At 37.3% G+C, this 22,828-nt stretch overlaps 1 protein-coding gene across 2 annotated transcripts; it reads left to right on the forward strand.

Annotated features, from left to right (window-relative positions):
• Positions 1–5,977: 5,977 nt before the first annotated feature.
• LOC122083190 (CMP-sialic acid transporter 4-like) lies at positions 5,978–22,617 on the forward strand (the record flags this gene model as incomplete). 2 transcript variants are annotated; one of them, XM_042650900.1, is given in 14 exon segments in its annotated part: positions 5,978–6,162; positions 7,247–7,310; positions 7,426–7,483; positions 7,572–7,683; positions 7,881–7,960; positions 12,405–12,480; positions 12,636–12,736; positions 13,325–13,396; positions 14,793–14,841; positions 14,959–15,000; positions 16,994–17,115; positions 20,567–20,626; positions 20,752–20,800; positions 22,523–22,617. In XM_042650900.1, coding segments are annotated over 14 exon segments (1,007 nt in total), but the record flags the coding sequence as incomplete, so codon positions are not given.
• Positions 22,618–22,828: the final 211 nt, after the last annotated feature.

Here is a 22,828-nt window from a genome sequence, read left to right on the forward strand (position 1 = left end):
CTTGATGCCCATCCAAAGGCTGCTGAGATTTTGGTGTGATACGGACGAGATAGATGCTTGCGCGTGGGATTTGATTGGTTAGATGCATAATTCTTGATGCACTGGCGCTACACTATATCAAGGTATGTTATTGTGTTTCGCACGTGTATAGAAAGTATAAAAAGGATTCCGATCTTAATGATCTCATGAAATCTGATTAAAGCCATCATGGAAGATTCGGATCCAACGGTCAATATGCATTTTCACTTTTGTGAGTGGGAGACAAGCTCCCTTAAAATCCGGGAAAGCAACCAATCATAGATCGACAACACTTCTGACGATGTCAGCGCCTACGTCATGATGACGTCATCGAGATTCAAATCTAACGGTTTGGATCTGTTGTCCGTTGGTTTAATCGGACGGCTTGGATTATAAGTTCTCTTATATGAGATCTACGGTCAGATTTCGCCCCTGTTGCGCGCGCCGCCGGTGTAGCCTACGCCACCCGTACGAAGATTCCATTTCGGGCTATCTCATTGCTCCAACTTCAAAAGGTCATATCTCTCTCATTTTAACTCCGATTTGGGTGATTCAAGTTGGAGATTCTTCATCTCTCCGAGCTCAACACATCAGAGAGAAGAAATCAGGCAGAGGGGTTGCTGAGGTGGTCGGAAAAACGAGTTGAAGCTCGTGGAAGGTTAAATGTTTGAATGAAACACTTCCATCCTCTTGCACTTCATCCATAGCCACCATTAGAGGCTTAGGAAGCTGCTGGAAACCAAGGTAGCCAGTTCTATTGGTTGTTGCCAAGAGAAAAGAAAAGAAAATAGAAGAGAAGAGAAGAAGAGGGAAATAGAGAAGAAGTTTTTTTTCTCTCTTTGTGTGTGTGTGAATGTGAATGCCATTGTTACTCCATGAAAGTAAAGACAAGGAGAAAAGAAAGAAGAAGAAGAATAACCTAGAATTTGGTTCTTGTGAGTTGCTTCAAGAAACCCAAGTGCCAACCGGGGTTGAAGCATTGGCGGCACCGAGACAACGTGATTGTGGTCCACATCAAGTGGAGATCGACATTATTGCATCTCCGACGGTTACTCCTTGCCAAGGTAACCTCACTTTTGCCAAATTTCCATTATTATAAATCATTGTAGGCAAGATGTTTGATAAAATGCCTAAGTGATAGTTGTAGTCTATTTGGGGGAAATTTGCATGTATGAGTGCTTCACTATAGGGCATTGTTATAAGCCCAACTTTATTTTATTGGTGTTCAGTGGGTGCTGGACACAGGGGCTATGTGTTCCTTGGTAGGTACAACTACCTAAACCTATTTGCCGTGGGTGCGGCCTCTCATATCATTCTGAGAAAACTAGGGTGAAGACCTAGCCATTGTATGTCATTGGTGGAAACTGGGAATGTGTTCCCTTGGCTGTGGGTGCAGTCATAATTAGTATTGAGTAAATGCTGAGCCCGACAGTGGGCATTACTCCGTGCATGTAGGCAACTGGCCGAAGCACGTATTTCTTGTGTTGTGGATGTGTATGCTCGTATTTGTATTGTGGATTGGAGTGCTTGGCTGCAGAATGGGTGTGTACATCTGGTAGACCTGACCACTTGGTGGTGCAGTGTGGATGTGCATACGACTGTGTATGTATGTGACAGTGATTACCGTGTGAGGTTTATGAGACAACTCTGGGCAGCAATACAGGTTATGTGAGTAAGTTTCATGCAACAGTAAGAATGGTCAGTAGTATACATAGCAGCTCTGGGCAGCATCAATAGATTGTGCTATTGAAGTGCAGATAGTGATTGCCACATCAGGGGTACAGTTGGAAAGTGAAAAAATATTTGGCACACTGATTCACCCCCCCTCTCAGTGTCAATCGGGACCCAACATTTCTCTCGTCCTTTCGCTCCTTTCCTCTCTCTCTCCTTACTTTTTATGTTTCTTCATTCTTTGATGGAGCTTATGCTCAATTGAAGTCATGTCTTGTTGGATAATTGTATTACAATTTCCTAAAAAAATAAAACAAATTGTAATGCAAAACTTTTGCAGTAGAAACTACTATGATGTTGTAGTATTGATCCTTGGCTGAAATGAGAAGGGGATAGACTTTAAATAGATGTTGAATCACCACCACAGCAACTGAAGAAGCTTCGATCAGAATTGAGATTGAGTCACACTTGTAGTACTGCCTAGGTAATTGATGCCCTTTACTGCCAATAGTTGTTCTACATCTCTATCTCCAAGATAAAACAACCTTCCACTAGAAGACGAGACAATTCTTCCAGTCCCTTACAGGAGCAAAAAGCTACAGTACAACAGCCCCTTCTAACCTTACACAAGACTTAGAGAAAATAGAAAGAGAAAGACTTGTATGGTTGCAAAGAGTATAAATAGATGAAGTGTCAATATGTGAATGTGTGTCTCTGCAAGGTATTTGGTTGGATTTATATAGATCTAAAACCAACCCTTGCACCCTCTTGGATTTCCCAAGAGTAACCTCCAACTAATGGCAAGTTGATTGGAGAATAATGTCCAATCAACTTAGCCCAGCTCCCCACTTATGATAATGGCCATGAATGAAATTTAGAGCTCTCATAAAGTGTTATTGACCATTTTCTAGCTCACCTCCCCACTCATGGTAGTGACTATGAATGGACTTTAGGACACTCACATAATGACATCGACCATTTACCTCCACTTGGCAATAACCTATGGCATGAACTAAGGATTAATTTCATCCAATCAATTCTCTTTGTCCACCTCTCCACTCATGGTAATGGTCATGAATGGAATTTAGGGCACACATAGGGTGTTATTGACCCTTTTCCATTACCTTAACCCTGAGGGTCTCACATCATTACAAGTCATAAAACACATAAAAGAAAAATCTCATATTGAAACTTAATTATAATAAAATAAATATAAATTCTAACATATCTTGGCCATCAGCATTGTAGGTCACCATCTCTGCTGGATCTCATGCTCGTTTGGATTCCCGCTCGGCTAGCTATCTCATCTTGGCCGCCTGCCCTATAGATCACCATCCCTGTAGGATCTTATGCTCGTTTAGATCCTCGCTCGGCTAGCTACTTGATCACCTCAAATCTCATTTGCCTGCTCTAGCTTCAGATGCCATTTTGCTCTGCTGGTCTGTTATGTCGCCTCCCTCCAGCCCACTTGGTTTGCAACTGTTCGCTACCAACCCTACTTGGCTAGCCACCCTCCGCCGAGCTCGCTCAGCTTCTGCAGTTTTGTTGCCAGTTGCATGGCAAGCAACTTTTGGCTTCCAACTATGCTTGGCCGATAACTGCTTTGCCGTTGCCTCTGCAAGGCCGACGCTTAATCATGGCTGTCACCCCCGCTAGGTCAGTTGCAAGTTTGGTCTTGGCCCTCCGCAAGGCCAGCGACCTCCAAAGTGATAGTCCTCTCGTCGACGAAGCTCCCTTGGCGGCTGGATAGACGAAGAGAAGAGATGTTTGTTAGGATTTCTCAAACCCTAATTGGATTTGACTTGCTTGATGGGCTTCCTAGCTTTGTTTTTAGCCCATTTGGGATTTTTGTGATACATCTAAGCCTTGAAGCCCTAGTTACCTTTTCGGGTTTGTTTCCCCTTTCAGGGTTGTAATATCCCTCCCCCTTTCTTTAATACGTTTATTTACCAAAAAGAAAAAAAAAAATTTTGTCAACTAAGGACTCTTTGTCAAAGAAGAGTGTCGTTGTAAACCCATATGTTCAGAATATGAGAGGGTGTGAGAGAACAACCCCTCATTATTGGCATGAGGATCTCATTACCATTTTATTGAAAGAGGGAGGGTTGTTTGAACAAGTGACATATGATACCACAAATGAAGAATGCCAAAATGATATCCTACATTAGAGATAGATATATATTTTCATATAAGGAGAGAGAGAGAGAGTGCTGGTGTGCTCTATGCAGTTAGCTTTAGAACATTTTTTACATATTGAATATAGATTTCTCTTTTTCCTTTTTTTTTTTTGGAAAAATCTATTTTCAAATAGCCCCTATCATGGGATTAGAGGGCAGTTTTTTTTTTTTTTTTTTTTTTTTTTATTTATTTTAAAGAAAAAAGATATTAATATAAAAAGTTTGTTATAACATCCATGTCAATATCAGAAAAAACATTCCCTAAGCTGGCTCTATTAGCATACTCCCAAAAGCACATCATTGTCTAATTAGATTCTTTACACTTATATACATAGTTCATGGTATTGAACTCAGTAAAGATTTCCCCAAAAATTGTTATTAATAGAAGGGGCCATGAGGAACCATTAGAATGTTGAGGAATAAGCTGAAGTAAACTCCTGTTTGAGAACTAAACTTCATCAATATTCCATCCTTTAGAAACCGCCAGATTTATTCCTTGAATGATGCCAAAAGCTTTTAACTCCACTGAAGTTGTAGCTGTTGTTGCTCCCATTCTGATAATCTTGAGTTGACCTTGAACAAAAATTCCAAAAGTCCAACCTGATTTGTTGTTCAAAAAGTCAGTAACACCAACACAAACCATGATTGGAGGGGAACATTGATTTCATGAAAGATGTGTCCAAAGAAAAGTCAACAAGTTTGGGATCTTCCTCATTTTTTCGAATGCTTCGTGCTTCCATTCTTTATCTGACATTATTCTTAATTTATTTTATTTTTTGTAACGAGAATATATCCAATATTCAATTGGAATACAAAAATAAAAAAAGTTCATGGCATTTCAAACTATAGTTGACACGATCATTTGGAAAAATAAAGTTTTTAATTTGATTTTAGTAAATAGTTTTAATTGGTAAAAAGGAGTTATAAAAATATTGGAGAGTTGATAAAGTGTATAAAAATAACTAGATAAGTATGCATGTTAATATACAAGGGCCTATTTGATTGAATTAGACAATTAAATTTGAGACCAGATTGATCATAATGTTATATACTTATATCCATTAGTTTGAATAGCCACTGTCTTCTATCATTGTGGCTCATTGGCAGAGAAAGCCATCCAGGAATCTTTTTTCACTTGTGTTGCATAAAAGCTTTTTTTTGTTTTTTTTTAAATAAATTCCCCATAATTTGGTACAAGTTAGAGGTCTAGCTATTTCAAGAAAATTGTCGCTCTTAAGGAAATATTAATTAGTTAGGCATGTTTTTTTAATAGTAGGTTTTCTAGTTTGGTGGTTCACATAACTAAGCCATGTTTGTAAGCTTGTTTATGCTACATGGTAAATTATATTAGGCTAAAATTTTGAGTACACATAGATCCCAAGGTCTTTGCTCATTTGTCAAGTTCAGGCCCGAGTTAGTCATATAGTGAATGATATTGAGAATTTGACATGGGAGCGAAGGACTATTGAAGGGTGTAGAAATGTACATGAGGAGCATGAAATTATACGGGGGGTATATGATTGAATTGATGTCTGATATTTGACACTAGACATACATTGGGCCACTCACACGGAGGTATTTAGTACTCTTTACTGTTTTTAGTGAAAGTTGAATGATTCTCATTCAACCTCAATATGACCTTATCCATGCAATTGTGGGGTCAGTATGAACCCGTGGAACTAATCGGGCCCGAATATCAGTTAAAAGAAAAAAAAAAATTTGAAAATCTAATATTTGGCATGTGATGATGTGGTCTATTTACACTATCTCCTAAATATCCAAGAGTTACATTTAGCATTTGATTATTTCTATCCCAATAAGTGGCTTCCTTTTTGTGAAAATTTACTCTGTTATCACAGTGGTATAAAAGGAATAAAAAAATCTTTCACCAACATCCATATCGACGGTCGGCCTACCCAGCTTATGGAATTCCCAAAACGTGGCGCAAATCATGTTAAGAGGGCTTTCATACTGGGCTCACGAAGTTGATCCAACGGCTTTTATGACAAAGCTATGATCCTACGGCTACAGTTTGCTTGTGTGGGAGATTCTTAACCAAGTCCTCGGACAGAAAACACTCTCCCATTTATTTATATCTAGTGAATATTGGGGATATAATCATCTTTCACATTGCCAAAGAAAAAACCGAATTACAGAGCATCATCACTTCTCAAGTGGGAAGCAAGCAAGTAAAGAGCATCAGAGACTGGTTAGAGATCTTGAAAACCTTCTCTCGAGTAAATTGTATTTCTGCTCCACCTGAGTCGCAATGGAGTACCGGAAAATCAAGGATCAGGTTTCCTTTCTCCTCCTTATCCATTTAGCCGTGTTTTTCTTCTGTCGTCCTCCTCCTTCAAACACGCTAACTATCCAAATCAAATTGGCAGTTTTCCGCTACCATTACATGGACTTCGAAATCAAACTATGCAATTTGGGTTTGCCATTTTAGTTCTTGTTTGACACTGTAAACCATTAATGTTAAAGGGGGGGGGGGTTGGGATGTTCTTTCGGTTAGAACTCGATGATTAGTATGAAATCTAGGCAGTTGATTTGGCTACGGTTAGTAAGAATAGTATTTCTCGTGCCTTGGACATGGGTTCTCCATGCTCAAACTTATGGGTTTTCTTGTTAAAGTTTCCAATTTTGATCTGGGTTTCTTTGATTAGCACGAAATATAATGTTAGTGCCATTTCTACACTGTCCCTTTCTTGAAACTTAAATATATTTCAAGAACATCTTTCAATGCCACCAATTTCATTGGGTTCTAGATCAGGCACTTCTACAACTACTCATGTTTGAAAAATGCAAGCGGGAGCTGTTTCCTTCACAAGTTTCAATGAACTTCAGTTTAGCTTCTATATAGTTTGAAGTGAAGGGTTTATGTTTTTTCATTTGACACTTTACATCTAGTTTCTTTACATTTTAAGTTCTTAATTTTTCGCTTCAGTTCATTTCTTGAGTCAGCCAGTCGATTACCATCTGAATAAGTGCACGTTTCTGGAAATGGATGATTTTTCTGGCCGCCCAGTTCATGTATTTCAATCCAAGTTCCCCTCCTTGTTCAGATTTTGTGAAACTAGATGGTGCATTGTTGATGACATTTGTTTCTAGAGATTTAACTATGGGATTTCCTGTGAAATTGAACTGAATGTACTTGAGCATACTTATATGTGATCTTCATTGTCCTACTTTTAAATGCAAGAAATAGGAGCCATACAGATGTTTGAAGCCATTTTATTTTGCTTCAATTTGGAAGTAGAAGGCACTTCATCAAACCAAGGCCTTGCTGTTTTTCAGTTTCGAACTTTGAAAACCTTGAAAATTTCTGAGGCTATTCTGCTAATCATGTTCTGAAGTTTCCAATGATATATAACTAATAGGATAAAGATGGGGATCCTGTTGAAGATGATATAGAGAACTCACATGGAAAGCCTCATTCAGGTGGTATGCTATTTCTTTGGATCAAAGCTTGAGGCAGCAGCCCTACACAAATCTCCGTCTCTTGGCTTGATGCACTTATCTGCCTTCTCTAATTCCTATAATTTATAATGATTTGCAGGACCTGTCAATAGTGTAGCCACCTTGGGCTTGAGCAACCGCTCCAAATGGAAGCTCAAGTAAGAACTGCTTAGAAATCTAATAATATCTAATGTGGTCCCAATAAAGGTTATCTAGTTGATTTTCCTTCTTGTTTCACTGGTGCAGGTCGATTGTTACAATTACATTAACTGTGCTTACGAGTTCACAGGGAATATTGATTGTCTGGTCTAAAAGAGCTGGAAAGTATGAGTACAGTGTAACAACTGCAAATTTCTTGGTGCGAACGATGCTAATTTCCTTTCGAAATCCACATTCCCACCCCCCCCCTCCCCCCCCAAAAAAAAAAGAAAGAAAAGCAGCACCTTTAAATAGAATATGTGACATGTATAGAGCAGACTTTCACATTTTGGATGGTGGTCTTTGTTCTATGGCAGTCTATGTTAATATTGATTTTTCTTTCTCTGTTTGCATTAGGTGGAGACTTTAAAATGTGCACTGTCACTTGCAGCCCTAGTAAGAATCTGGAGACGTGAGGGTGTTACTGAAGATAACAAGTAAGCCCTCTCTCTCTCTCTCTCACACACACACACACACACACACACACACACACACACACACACACACCACACTCACTCACTAACTCACTGATTTACTCATTGCTGTGGTCTTATTTTGTGTTACCTTTGCTGTGAACACTGGGTGATAAAATGCATTTTCTCGATAGTTTCATTGGGTTAGCTGGAATCACAGTTCTTGGTTTTGAAAAAATACATTATATTAGGACATGTGAATACTGTTGCTGTCGGATCATTCTTTTGGTTCATTAAATTTGGAAATGTCAAGATGCATGTGATTGCTAAGTTGAAATAGATTTAGTTTCCATTTGTAAGCAATGTTACTCAGATTCTTATGTGTTCTGAATTTTGTATTTTGATGCCTTCCATTTGCATATAGCCTCTTTCTGGTAATGTTCCCACAGTCATAAGTCCATGTTTTTCTGGTAATGCTTTATGAGCCCAGCCCAAATACAGCAAGTACTTCGTTTTTGTACAACAGTAACAGCAACCAGCCCTGTCCCAGCTTAATAGGTCGGCTACATGGATCCAAGAAGGACAAAGATAAGGAAATGTAAAAGTAAAAGGAAACAGATGTTCAAAAACAGTAACAAAGTAGAACACAGCTAGATGAGGTCCGCTACCTGAATTCTGGCCCTCCAATCTGCTCTATTCAAGGCCATACTTGGGACAAGGCCTAATCTGTGTCTGTTTTTCCTCATTACTTCTCCTATGGTCATTTTTAGCCTGCCAATAGCTTGTTTAGATCCTTCTATCTGGATCAGACCACTTGTCCTTACTGGTGCATCCGATGGCCTCCGTTGAACATGGCCATACCATCTCAAATGACTTTCCCAAAGCTTATCATGAATTGGGGCAACTCCCAAATCATCTCTTGTACATTCATTCCTTGCCTTATCCTTTCTAGTTTTCCCGCACATCCATTTTAACATCCTCATATCCGCTACACATAGCTTGTCAATATGCAACTTCTTAAATGCCCAACATTCTGCCATGTACATTGTAGCAATCACTTCATTTTTGTGACAAACTTCAAATCTGGAACAACCAATAAAGGAAGAAGAATAACAGTAAACAGAAGAAGAGAAGAGATGCGAAGGCAAGAACCATGCACTACCGATTGGTGAGAAAAGTTGTCTCCAATCGGTAGGTATAGTGTGTGTGTATATATATATATATATATGTATATCATAAGTATCAAGTACAAAGACAAATATGTCCTTACTAACATACCACACATGTGTACCCATGTGCAACCCTACTTAATGTAATAAACACATAATGATGAACTAACCACAAGGATATGACAAGTATACCTCTGCGATAACAAAACAAGCTACTTAACAATTTTTTATTCCTTATATGTATAAACATGTTATCAGGTGGTTTTTGTGGGTTATTCTAGGTACGTCAGTCTTAAAGTCTAAGTTATCATATTCTTTTTAGAGGGATCTTAATGCAGGTTGATAAGAGGATCTGCTGGTTGTGGGTTTTCTTTTAAGGTAGAAGGAAAGAGACTACTAGCAGTGGAGCCGCAAGGATAGGGAAGAAAGGGATTACAACTTACAAGGATGAGTGGAAGGGAGAAGTCGTGGGAGGGAGGGAGGGAGAGGCAACAATCTCAATATTAACTAAACTAAACTAAACTAAACTAATTTTCCATTCCAAAATTTAAAAAATTCGTGTAGGATTACAACCTTATTTATAAAGATTAAATAAATTGACTTCAGGAATCTTTAACTAGATAAATAACTATCCCTTCAAATTACCTAAAAACTAACTTAAAACTGGCCTCTCAAGTTTTATAGAATAAGTGATCATCACCACTTGATCGGCATCATTGAACACTTGCTTTGATTTGATGGCAATCCAACACCTTTCATGAAAATCAGTAACAGTCCACTTCCAAATGTCTACAATCTGTGGAAGAAAAATAAAGTTAACCACCTTGATCTCCTTATGAACAAAGCTAAATGGTGTCTCTCCAATTGGAATACGTTTGTAGGGTTTCACATCTTCAATCGGACCGTCAATTCCTCTTGTGACTGTACCGTTGGTGTCACTTCAGCCAAATTTAAAGAGGTATCAAACTGCAACCTTTTCAAGATGTGTAGTAGTCTTGACTTGCGAGGTCTTTAAACGTACATAAGTTCCCTTCACAATCGAAGACAACCTTCCATTCTTCCATCCATGATTGACCAACTGTAATGCGATGTTTGGAAGATGGAAATACATGACTTCTAGGATCATGAAAGTCAGAAGAATCTGAAAATTTGATGTACAACATCACCATCAGATTCAATGATCATCTCATCCATCTTAGACAACAGATCTACCAAGGACTACAAAACGAAATTATCTCATCACCCTTCATCTATGAATAAAAAGCAATTCTTTTGTTGGGCAAGCAAACTATAGTCTTAAAAATAAAGGTATCCATGTCTAGGTTAGGTTCATAATGCAGATCGATCAAAGGATTTGCTAGTGGTGGGAAAGAGACTGCAGCAATGGAGCTGCCAGGATAGGGAAGAAAGGGAATCATAAGGACGAAGGTAAGGGAGAATTCGTGGGGAAAATAGACATAAATTCCATAAATTCTTGTGAAATTACAACCACTATTTATAAAGACTAAATAAACTGACTTTTGGACTCCTAAACTAAATCCCTTAAAGTTATCTAATAAAAGCTAGCTTAAATTGATCAAACACTTGCTATAGCCTATAGAAGACTCCAAACAATGTAGCTCATGACTAACAACAAGAAATAAAAGGGCTCTTTCTACACTAAACTAACTTACATTACATAACAACACGTGGGAGCCACACAATCTTATCTATATATACTTAATCCCGTCTAAAAAAATTAAGACCCCAAATGTAGGCTTATAATAGAGGCTCATTACTTTATAAACTCAAAAATAAGAAGCCCAAGGTCCATAGGACCCAACCATGGGCCAAGATAAAGTCTTCCGAGGCCCGATTGACCCATTTGGACAACCTTAACTACATCAGATCTAGCAAGTAAATGGTAATAAATGCATCTAAGCCATTTCATTTGTTTGCTTTCACTAATCTTTCGAAAAAAAAAAAAAATTAATTATTTTTCTGTTGGACATCTTCTACTGCATTTATAGATTTGCAATTATTGGGGTACCTCCTTGTGGTGCGGAGTGCTAGAGTCAATGCTAACGAGTGGAATTTGGTCGGTACTGAAAAAGGTTTAGTTGATTTGAGTTGATACTTGAAACACATATATAGTATTATTGTATTGCTTTATGCTTAATGTACCTTTAGAGTTATATCATTATATTGCCAAGATGTTTAACCTGAGAACTTTGATATAATAAAAGTTCTCTAATAGCGTGAGTGAGTGGGTCAAAGTGGACAGTTCATTGCTATGGTCTATATATATATATATACATATATATTTCCCCACTTAGGGGCTAAGTCTCTTACGTACAGGGCATGTAAACTGTAAAGGAAAGTCAAGCCAATGCATTTATGAACATGTTGCAGGTGTCAATCCACAATTCAATGGATCGACATGGAGCATTTCAAAAAATGAAAAAATAGCTGGCATTTCAAACAACGACTGCGTAGTGCAGTTGGTGAAGCTATGGTGGGCTAATTACATCCCCACCCTCCCATATAGAGTACGTACCCAAAAAAAAAAAAAAAAAAGCATGGAGCATTTCCTAGTGTGAAACTGTGTATGTTGGAATATGGAACAATCCTAATCATTTGATCTCAACTTTTTTTTCCGCACCACTCACCACTGGAAAGAATCAATTGGTTGGATTGTTGTAATTCTATGTGATTGGATTTTGCATGTAAAAGAACTCCAGAGTGAGACTGATCAAGTGGGATTGTGATCCTGTGTTGATAGGCTCTCCTTATGAACCATAACACCCTTTAGGATCCTAGGATCTCGTTTTTAAATGTTTTATTTAATAGATATATTTTTTTGTCTCTTGTTTGGCAATAAGATGCTTTGCTTGAATAAAGAAAGTGGAAATAGTCAACATTCCATGGAAAGGGGAAATGAAAAAATAAAAGCCTTTACCATGTCCTTTCTCAAGCATTGAGCAACGACCACTATGACCAAGAGGAAAAAGGAAAAGAAACAGAAGGGGGAAAGGAAAAAAGAAAAGGTGCTTTTACTTACTGACAGGCCATGCCTAAATATTGGGCTGCCCTTTAAAGAAGTCCACAAAACCTAACCTTATTTAACAAGTTAACCCTCAAATACCTATGAAAAGCTGAAAAAACAATATAAAGGTGAAGAGAGAAGAAGATGGACAGTGAACAAGGCTGGGAGACAGATTTATTGTCTTGAGTTGGTGTCGTGATTTTGTGAACTGTCCATAGATTAGATTAGACAACATGTACTTTGTTCTCTTATGTGTCTCATTTTATTCTCTCAGGCTGAGTACATCATTCGACGAGGTTTCTGTTTACCCTATTCCTGCAGCACTCTACCTTATTAAGAACTTACTTCAGGTAGGAAATGGACTTTCCTCTTTCTTTTTTTTTTTTTTTTACAAGGATAAATTCAGTATTGTGTTATTTTCGTAACTGATTATTATCATGGATACATAAGTCTTACTTTTCGAGAGGGAAAACTTGACTAGATCCATTTTCTGTATGCTGTGCAGTATTATATTTTTGCATATGTGGATGCTCCTGGTTACCAAATACTGAAGAACTTGAATCTTATCAGTACTGGAGTGTTATACCGCATCATTCTAAAGAAAAAGTAAGGACTTTGCACCTTTCCATTCAAGTTTTAGTATTTTCCCTTGACTGCATAAATTATTTTTACCATAGGCCCTTCTTCGTTAATTATTGGACTGTTATCAAAATTGATGCCAAAGCTCTTAATCTGATTTAATTCAGGGTTATTGACCATAAAAGTTTATATATATATATATATATATCGTTGGCATATAAGTCCATTCTTTTTTTGAACCGGGGGGGGGGGGGTTTGAAACCAAAACCTATTTTCCCTGTTGGATTGAAAACAAATGGGACAATTGGAAAATTTAACCGTGAGTCCATTCTTTATTTGAACTTATTTTTAGGGGGGTGGGGTTTGAAACCAAAACCTATTTCCCTTTTTGATCGAAAACAAATTGGACAATTGGAAAATTTAACTACAAGCACTGCAATTTTGGAGACAATTGTTTGAAGGGAAAATGTAACTGTGAGAGGTCTAAAACAGGGGATATATTATTATTATTATCTATACAGGGAGGGTAAATAAAAAATGGAATGCAATCATCTGCATATGGAGTGGAGAGATAGAACCTTGTCACTAATATTTCGCATTAATTATTTCTTTCAGGTTAAGTGAGATTCAGTGGGCAGCTTTTATTTTGCTATGTGCAGGATGCACTACTGCACAACTTGATTCTTCGTAAGTGTTCCATATGCTTTGCCTATATGCCAGTACTGTCCTATGTTTGATTTCTTAAATGTAATTTTGTGATTTTATGAAGCCTCAACTCTTTCAAGGCACTACACGATATAATCATTTTGAATTTTTGATGTTTGGATAATCGGGACCATCTAATTAATGATTGTTTTTTTTGTTATCTCTTACTTTGTGTTTTTTGTGGTTCATCTTTTCATGATGTTTGCCCTCTAGGAGTTATCTTGTTTCATCACTTGGGAACTCCTGATTGATGGTTGCAACAAAAGCTTAGCAACGAGAATCTTTGAAGAAGAAGCAAACCGAGAGAGAGATGTCTAAAACTACGATAGTTCATTGTACATGTCTATCGTGGTGCTGACCTTTATTTCTGATCCAGCAAGTAGAAACCTACTAAGACTCAAGCACCTAATTACAATCTATTAAGGAGAGAAATAAAACCAAAAACAACTCTTAACTCTATGACTCAACTCACAGCATGATGGGGACACTCCCCTCTGTTGCGAACACTAACAATGGTTATATTGTTCCTTGTTTGTGCTTTATGCTTGAAACATGGAATTTTTGTTTTTCTCATTTGAGTAATAAATGGAAAAAATTTAACTATATATATGCTCTATCCAGTCACAACCATTACACATGATTTAAGTCCCTCTTCTTCTTTATTTATTTATTTTGTTTTGTATGGAAAAGACAGGACATTGTGATGCAGGAGCTTGGAAACAACCATTTCAGTTATTATTGTTTTTTTAGTCAAATCTTTCAGTTCTGAGTTATTAGAGGGTTTATTTAGATTGGCAAACATAGATTAGGACAGGTCACTTCAATATACATTAATGACTAACTCATGTTTTTGGGTGAATCAACAAAGTTATTCGCTTTAGGTTTTTGGAGGCTCCCAAACTTTCAAAACCTTTCTCTCATGTTTCTTCTACTAATTTGCTGCTGCAATCATCTCATCTTCTGCTGAAGTGTTGGTTATCAACTTTTGATTTGTTGTCTTGGTCTTGGACTATTGTGGTTCCTTTATACTCTACTGCACAATGTTTCAAAAGTTTCACAAATTTTTTTGCACCTGAGCCTGCATTTTGATCATGCACTTCGTTAAGTATTGTCATTATTTTAGTCAAACCGTAGGAAGTTATCTTTGCTATAATATTCTGGGTTTAGTAGTGCTTTATGTTCTGTTTTAGTAGAATAGTTGTGTCAAGGGTATACTTGTAAATATTCTGACATTGGTGCATTATATAATACTATAGTACTCATGGTTTGACAGATTGTACAAACCGTGAGCCTAGTTTTCTCTCCAAGCTTGAGACTCTCTCTCTCTTCTTCCTTGAATTGGATTTCCTGTGCCTCACAAAATAGCATTCCTGTGCAGTTCTGATCGTGTTCTTCAAACTCCTTTTCAAGGTTGGATAATGGCCATTGTGAGTTCTTGAAAATTTTGAGATATTCTATCCAATAACCTGAAGGAAGAAACAAAATTTTGTTTAGGGTGATTCTTTAATCAATAACACATACATAATTTTTCTTCTCTTTTGCAGATCATGGCACTTCTAAGTGGCTTTGCAGGTGTCTACACAGAGGTATTAGTGGAAGCATGGATTCTGAAGATTTTATGGTCTTACAATTGTGTATTGGGCTAACTGGTGGTTTAGAACGTGATAGGCCGGTGAATATAAAACCCAAAAAGGATGTGATTGATGAATATTTTGATTAAGTTTAGGTAAAAATATTAGTTGTGATTCATCCAAAAAAAAAGTAAATATTAGTTATGGGTACAGGTTAAAATATCCTGACTGATGACACTAGAAGCTCACTGGGGAATATATATAAGTGATAGCAGCAACCAAAACCCTAAGAAAGCTACCGTTCTGATACATCATGGTTTCAGTAAAGCTTTCTTGGTTATATATATATATATATACATAGTTTTTAAGGCGGTAAGGCGACGGAGGCGTTTGAGGGTCTTTCAGAGCGCCTTAGCGATAAGGCGGGCATAAAGCGTCGCCTTATCGACTAAAGCGTTCCTGTGTAATTTTTTTATGAAACCAATCTATTTGGCTCAAATCCTAGTTGAATCTTATTACTCATATGTTAAATAAATATTAAAGGTTCATATTCATACCAATGAAAACAAATCAATAAAGTGAATAAACTAAGTTCATCTTCATCAATCATCAATCATCAATCATTAATCATCAATCATTAATCATCATAACATATTAACATATAATATAAATACATAATTGTGAAACAAAATTATAAATATAAAGAAAAGAAGACATAAAATATACAAGTATTTATTATACTTACCTCTATGATGCCAAAATGAGTGCCTAAGTCCTAAAGTCATCCACTATATTTCTGCTCCCGTCAAAGAAGAATGAAGCTCACCGCTGCCGGAGCAGAATGGTGGTCTGGATCAATGGTTCTTCCTTGTTCCTTGATTCCTTCTCAAAGCCCTTTCTTAAAACCCTTGACAAAATCCAAACCCTGTTTGTGAATCATGTTTTTGTTTTATTTGTTTTGGTTATTTTTGATGGAGTAAAGTTGATCCTATACATCTCAAGTGTTAACAAAACCATACACCTACCAATAAAAAATCTATATTTGGAATCTTCATCAAGTTATTTTAAAATGTGTTAAAAGCAAAAAAAAACCTATAAGGCGCCACTTCACATAAGGCGGAGCACTACCTTACCATATCTAGACCGCATCAGCGCCAAGGCGCTGCTAAGGCGTCGCCTTACTAGCGCCTTAAAAACTATGTATATATATATATATCACACACACTAGCCGACGTGCCACGTGTGGGCATACATTTAGGGAGGGGGAGAGTACCATTTTCCACAATTTCCATAATATATAATAAAATGGGAACCTGAAGGTTTCTTTGTATGAAATATACACTAAAGGAACATGAAAGAAATAAATTCTATTTAAGGCATTTTCATCACTAAAGGGTATTATGAAAGTTATGTTTTGAAAAAATAATTACATTAATCAAGTGAAAAAGTATACCAAACAATTGACAAGTAGTTCATAAATAATAGTATGATATACATGCATAATATATTGTTGAAGTAAAGAATTGAAGAATTTATATTGTTGTTCTAATGAAGTTCTGATGAAGTATTCAAGAGGGGGGGGGGGGGGGGGGGGGGGGAGTATAGTACTCTCTTGGGTCTGGGCCATACAACCTATAGATGGGGTTGGGTTGCCACAATTTGGCAGTTATCTTATATTCAGACTTTGGAGGATGTAAACCCTTGCTGGAAGCTGCCTAAACTGCCTATGCGAAAAATAACATCCTCATGACACTTAACCATCTACTCTATATATTACATTTTGGAGCTTTAACAGAAGTTTATTTAGGATCCCTTGCATATTAGATATATAAGACTGTTAAGCCTAACAGAAAATATTAGATCAGTGAAATGGAGTTGCTACATCTCATCTCTCTAATCCCCAATATAGTGTCTAATCATATATTATATTGACAAATTTTGTGGACTCCAAGACTATTTGATTGAGTAATCATGATTTTGTTAATCCATTACCATGTGCATTCTGCAGGCTATAATAAAAAAACGTCCATCACGAAATATAAATGTACAGAACTTCTGGTTATATATCTTTGGGATGGCCTTCAACGCTATTGCTATTTTCACTCAGGATTTTGATGCAGTCATCAACAAGTAAGTCTGAACACATAATCTACATCTACGGGTGTACCATTTCCTATGTTGGTAAGGAGTCAGGGTAAGAGATGGATGCATAGGGGGAGTCAACATGGGAAATGTGGGAAACCTTGTGTGGGCACATCTGTAATGTCCAGTAGTCAATGACTAACAGAATTTCTGATGGCGTCTTTGTTCTTCTTTCTACATTTTCTTCATTTTTATAATATCTGAGACCCATCAAGTTGCTTAGATTTTTCATAAGTCTCTGGTATGTCATTTGGTCCATCAAAGCTTTGAGAATATACTTGAACAAATTAGGATGATACTGAAATCTAAAGTATTTTTATTAGCTGTGATTTTCTTTATATCACCAAAGCTTGTACGTCAAGTCATTATGTGTAATGTGCTATAGTGCAGGGAGATATCTTTCCCTTGGTAAATTTTGATGAGCTGCTGGTACTTGATCATTAAAAGGTAAAAACAGAAGAAAAAAAAATAAAGAATTAAAAAAAGTTAGTGAGTTTTTTTGGATGTCCCAAGTTGTTAAAGCGGGTATGACTAATTATCTAAGACAAGATCTGATGAGGTATGCTTGGCTGAAATAACAAACTCTAGCAATCCATGAAAACTAGAATTGCAGTGAACCAGGGCATAGAAATTATGGATAGAATAGGAGGGAAATACCAATAACATTTAACCAGTTCAATGGATGGGACTGAAATTACAGTTGAAGGAAAGTCTTATTATGCTGATTGTATGCCTCAAAGCTCAGGTTCATCCAATGGTTAGATTGAGAGAAACAGCCAGAAACAGAAATAGGTCAGGAAATTTTGAATAGCTTTCAATCAAAAAATTTGATAGACTCCAAATTATAGTCGAACGTAAAACAGGAGGAAAGGAAGATAATATAAAAAAATCCAGCCCAATCTGGATTGACTGGTACTGATGACCAAAAAATGAGATCAGAAAGAGCTTTAATATTGAAACCACAGGTCTGAAACTGAAATAAAACTGGGAAGAATAGAAATGAGTATTGACCAAGAATAAAGCACAATGAATAAAATAATTAGTGCATAATCAAACCTCCAAAGATGAAGTCCAGAAAAGTTTCTGAAATCTCCTACACATATACTAGAACCACTGCTGGAACTTGAAGAAAAGAAGAGAAAAAGAAGAAGGGAAGGAGGGGATATGACCAAAGCCTTCACCACCTATGGCCTACGGGAAAGGCTTCGCCACCAGTCCCAAACCAAGGATTCACCACCTCAGCTTGTCAGTTGCTTCACCATAAGGGTTGCGAGTGATTTACCACAGTGCACACACTCTATGTGAGGTAGTTTCCAAAACATCATATCTGTGGGCTAGAGTGCCCTTCTTTATTTGTAAGCTGTGATCATTACAACCAGATAAGAAACTCTTAATATAGCAAGAGATCCTTTTTACTACAAAGAAACAAAGAAAATTTAGTTACTCCCTCAAATAGGAAGTCCTAAACAACTAAGAAACAGAGTTTAGGAGCTCTCCGCAAAATAGAAAGTCCCAAAATAACTACTAAGTAGCATACTTACTAACAAATGAACGACTAACTTTGATATAAAAAACTACTAAACAAAATAGAAATTTGCTATTTTTGACTCCACAGAATGTTCCAGCAGCAAACAATGATCTTCCGACGGGATCCTCGACCAAAGTTGTCCATTGAGGGGCCCACACAATTCCTTGCGAACAGTACCACAAAAAATTCTTCCTTTGACTGCATCAAGATCTCTTTCTGTACCCCTCCTTTCCTGGTAACATTTTATTGAATGAAGGGGGAGAAAAAGATACAACCACCTTAGAGAAAAGACATCCCACAAGGCCACATCTAGTACAAAAGAAGATCTGATTTTATTTGCCAGACTATATTCCCTGTTCAATAGTTAAGTCAACCTCACTTAATTTGAGTTGAAACTCCATATATATTTGATTTTTAAATTAGTACCGGTCATGGGACTTGGATGTGGGAGATAAAAGCATGTAATGCCTATGATGCAGATTGATTATCGTGGCTCTAGTAATCTAAATAGTTACTTATATTGCAATTGTAGTAGCAACTCATTTCAATACTTTTTTAGACTAAATGGCCTTTGTATAATGACTGAAATAATATATTAAGTTCTTTGTATTTTCTTGCTTAGCCTTAGATCTATATATATATATATATATATCTCATGTAGCCATTATACCAGTTACTCTTCCTTCTGTTACCCACATGACCGTCAATCTGCTCTCCAACTGTAAGTTTCATAATATTCTATTTCTATCCTTCGCTTAAGTAGTTAAAATTCTTTTTAATAGAAACAAAATAACAAATAGATTCTTGAAGTTTAAAATAGGATAAAAGGGCATAATCACTTTTCATTAAATATTTTAGTTGGATCCTTAGACAAAATTAAGAAAAGAAAGTCATATGAATATTATCAGCTTTATGTACATTCCTAGCTTTTGCTTGCTCTTTCTCTCACTGTAACAGATGACTCGTGCTTTGAATAGACTTGATTGGAGAAAGAGGATCCAAGTAGCCGACCCCTTTAGTTGGGATGAGGCGGAGTTGATTTGAGTCTAAAAGCATATAATTGATTTAATAAAGTGATAATCAGAGTGGCACGGAAGTGCATGCTGGGAGGGGTACCAGAGAGGAGAGAGACATGCTTCTTAAATCAGTTTGCTCTTGTTTCCCTGCAAGGGTACCTGGATGTTTTCATTACTCATAACCTCAGTTTTATAGGGCTGAATCTAACCCCCCAACCACCAACCACCACCCACCACCCACCCCCCCACCCAAAAAAAAAAAAAAAAAAAAAAAAAAAAATAAAATAAAACTGCAGCTGGTTGAACCAGTTTGAACAAAGGAGGCTTCATTTCATTCTGATCCTGTTAAAATTTTTCGTGTTCTAAAACTGGTTGAAAAACCATTTGTTTCCTTGTGAACTTGTCAACCCCTTGGTTTTTTTTTGTGTTGTTGAAGTAAAAGCCATTTGAAAATGGTCAAGCAGTAACGCATAAAACAGAGATGCTCAGATCTGGATCTGTCTGGATCTGTATCCATTTAACTAGTTGAAGTAAAAGCCAGTTGAAATTGGTAAAGTACTAAAGCATAAAACAGAGATGCTCAGATCTGGATCTGTCCGGCCTGTAGCCATTTAGCTAGTTTTGGATCTTAGTATCGGACATGTTTGGTATATTCCATTCTTAGCACAGGCTCGGTTTTGGATCCAAAACCTAGTAAGCTTATCACTATGTGTAAATTACTATTATCTATAAAATAATCGAGCTTAAGTATGCAGATCTGACCCAAATCTGATTTGTATTTAAGATCAAGTTTAGTTTTGGATCTGGAATCGGATCTACATTGGTCCAGTTTTCAAACATGATCTAACTGTTTGTCTCAGCCTTTTCACACAAGTTTACCCTTTCAAGTTTTCAGGGGATTCTTTCATGGTTACTCATTGATTACTACTCTCATGATTCTCAACCATGCACTCAGGTAGTTTACATCAGATACCTTTTTTTTTTTTTTTTTTCCCCGTTTAATCTTGTGTATCAGATGCCTACTTGCTAACTGTCCTATTGTGTATCAATATGACTGGACATGAACCTTTTTGGTTGCAGTGGTATTGCTGTATCGATGGTGATGAAGTATGCTGATAATATTGTGAAGGTAAGGCATCAAATACCTGGTTCCATTTTCTAATACACCAATGAAATATGAGAATTATGAGTGGGCATATATCATGGGAAATTTTTTCATGTGTTTTGGTAAAAAATTTCTTACATTTGTACCAATATAAAAAGGACAGATGGTTTTGGTACATTATCAATTTGTTTTCCGTGGATACTCTAAATGAATCAGGTTTGTGTATTTGTAGCTGAAGTTGTGGTTAACTTTGTCACTACACATGTTAACAATTCTACATTCATTGGATTGTTGATAAAACAAGGGGCTGATAAAGGGCACACAGTCAAGTGAAATTTGTTGGGGTCAGTGGTACTCTGAAACTCTTGGAAACCTCCATGAACATGCCAGGGAACACCATGCACACGCCTTAAAACTCCATTTGTTTTTCCAGAGAAGACTTCACGTTTTCAAAGGAAGGCCCGAGTCCAATGAAGTGCCCAACCAGAGCAGAGTTCTGAGCTGGGAAGCCACCTTCTCATTGCCTAAAAAAACAGGAGAGATGAAGTGCTGATTGATACCTTCCCCTTTGTTCAACGAGGAAGGCCCAAACAAAGAATTCCAAGTTACTCCTGCCCTGCCATCCCCTGGGCTTGCAGGTGTCACTAGAAGTGCTGCCAACCAAGCACCCTTAACTCTCTTCTCCAAACTGGTAGCGGCATCACCTGATGTCCAACCTTCCAAGCAAGCAGAGTCCTCAACCAGGATTCCCCCCCCCCCCCTCACAGCACCCTCAGTCGCCCAAAGGGAACCAACTAAAGTCTGTCCATGTTGATGGCATTTGCTAAGAAACCAACTCTTAACTCTCTTCTCCGATCCATTGAACTTATTACTAAGAATCCAACTAAAGTATGTCTTTGTTGATGGGATTTGCCAAACATATGTGGAATGTGGAGATTATCTCCAGATGTTAATGACTAGGATAAATTAATAACTCGTCCCAGAGATTCAACTCTGCTGGTACTGTATGAGGTTTAGTTTACTTGATTGAGATCTGCAAGTTTGGAAAGCTCATGCTTAGCCCAGCTGTCTGATCTCAGGCTGGAAGTGGATCTCTGCTTATGCCTTTCCTACATTCTTTGCTTATACCTGGAAGGTTCAAAAAAAATGTCCAGGATGCGCTGAACTGAACTATGAAAACCAATCTCATGTATTTAAAATCCTACCTGTGCAGATGCTTTTAAATGCTTTCTAAAGAAATGAGTAGACCATGGGTAGGGGAAGGCATAAGAAGAAAATCCATGCCCCCAAGACCCAATCTAATTTTTGAAGATGATCATAGGCTATCTTGCCAAGAATAATGTATTGCCTGAATTATGATTCCATGCAATTGTGTTAATGGGTTCCCAGAATTTTGTCTAGTGCTTGTCTTCTTTTCTCTGTCATGGAAATTGAGACAACTGTTTCATGAAATGGGATACTAACTTTCAATTGCTTTTCTTCTCTTCAAACGGTCTTACATTTTTGGTGTTAACCTCATGATCCAAAAATCTTTGGTGTTTGATCAGCTATATATATAGCTTTTACTGTACACAGTTTATTATGGGATCCTTGGTGTGAGCCTGTAGACCATTTGATTGTTAGTGTGCCAGTCTCTTGTTGAACTTACCAACAATAGTCTTAATGAGAGCCTTTTCTTTGGTGCAACACATCATCAACACCTCAAATTCTCTACTGATATGTTTTTTCTTTCCCGTTAATTTGCAGGTTTATTCTACCTCTGTGGCGATGCTACTCACTGCTTTTGTATCTATATTTCTCTTTGGGTTTCATCTCTCCCTTGCCTTTTTCCTCGGGTCAATGTAAGTGTTCCTCTGGTTCTCTGTGATGTCTGTCCTCCATCCCTGTTTCATATGCATGGCTTTGCCAGAAGCACTAGAGTTTTGGTAGAACCCTTATATATTATGATCAGTCCCATGCTTTGTACATATGCTCTACATGCATGAGAGACATGAGGGAAATTTTTTACTGCCTTTAAAGTAATTTGTATATTTAAACCCCACCCACCCCCCA

The sequence above is a fragment of the Macadamia integrifolia genome, chromosome 7 (assembly GCF_013358625.1).
Source record: "Macadamia integrifolia cultivar HAES 741 chromosome 7, SCU_Mint_v3, whole genome shotgun sequence".
In the NCBI taxonomy this organism is placed as follows: Eukaryota; Viridiplantae; Streptophyta; class Magnoliopsida; order Proteales; family Proteaceae; genus Macadamia; species Macadamia integrifolia.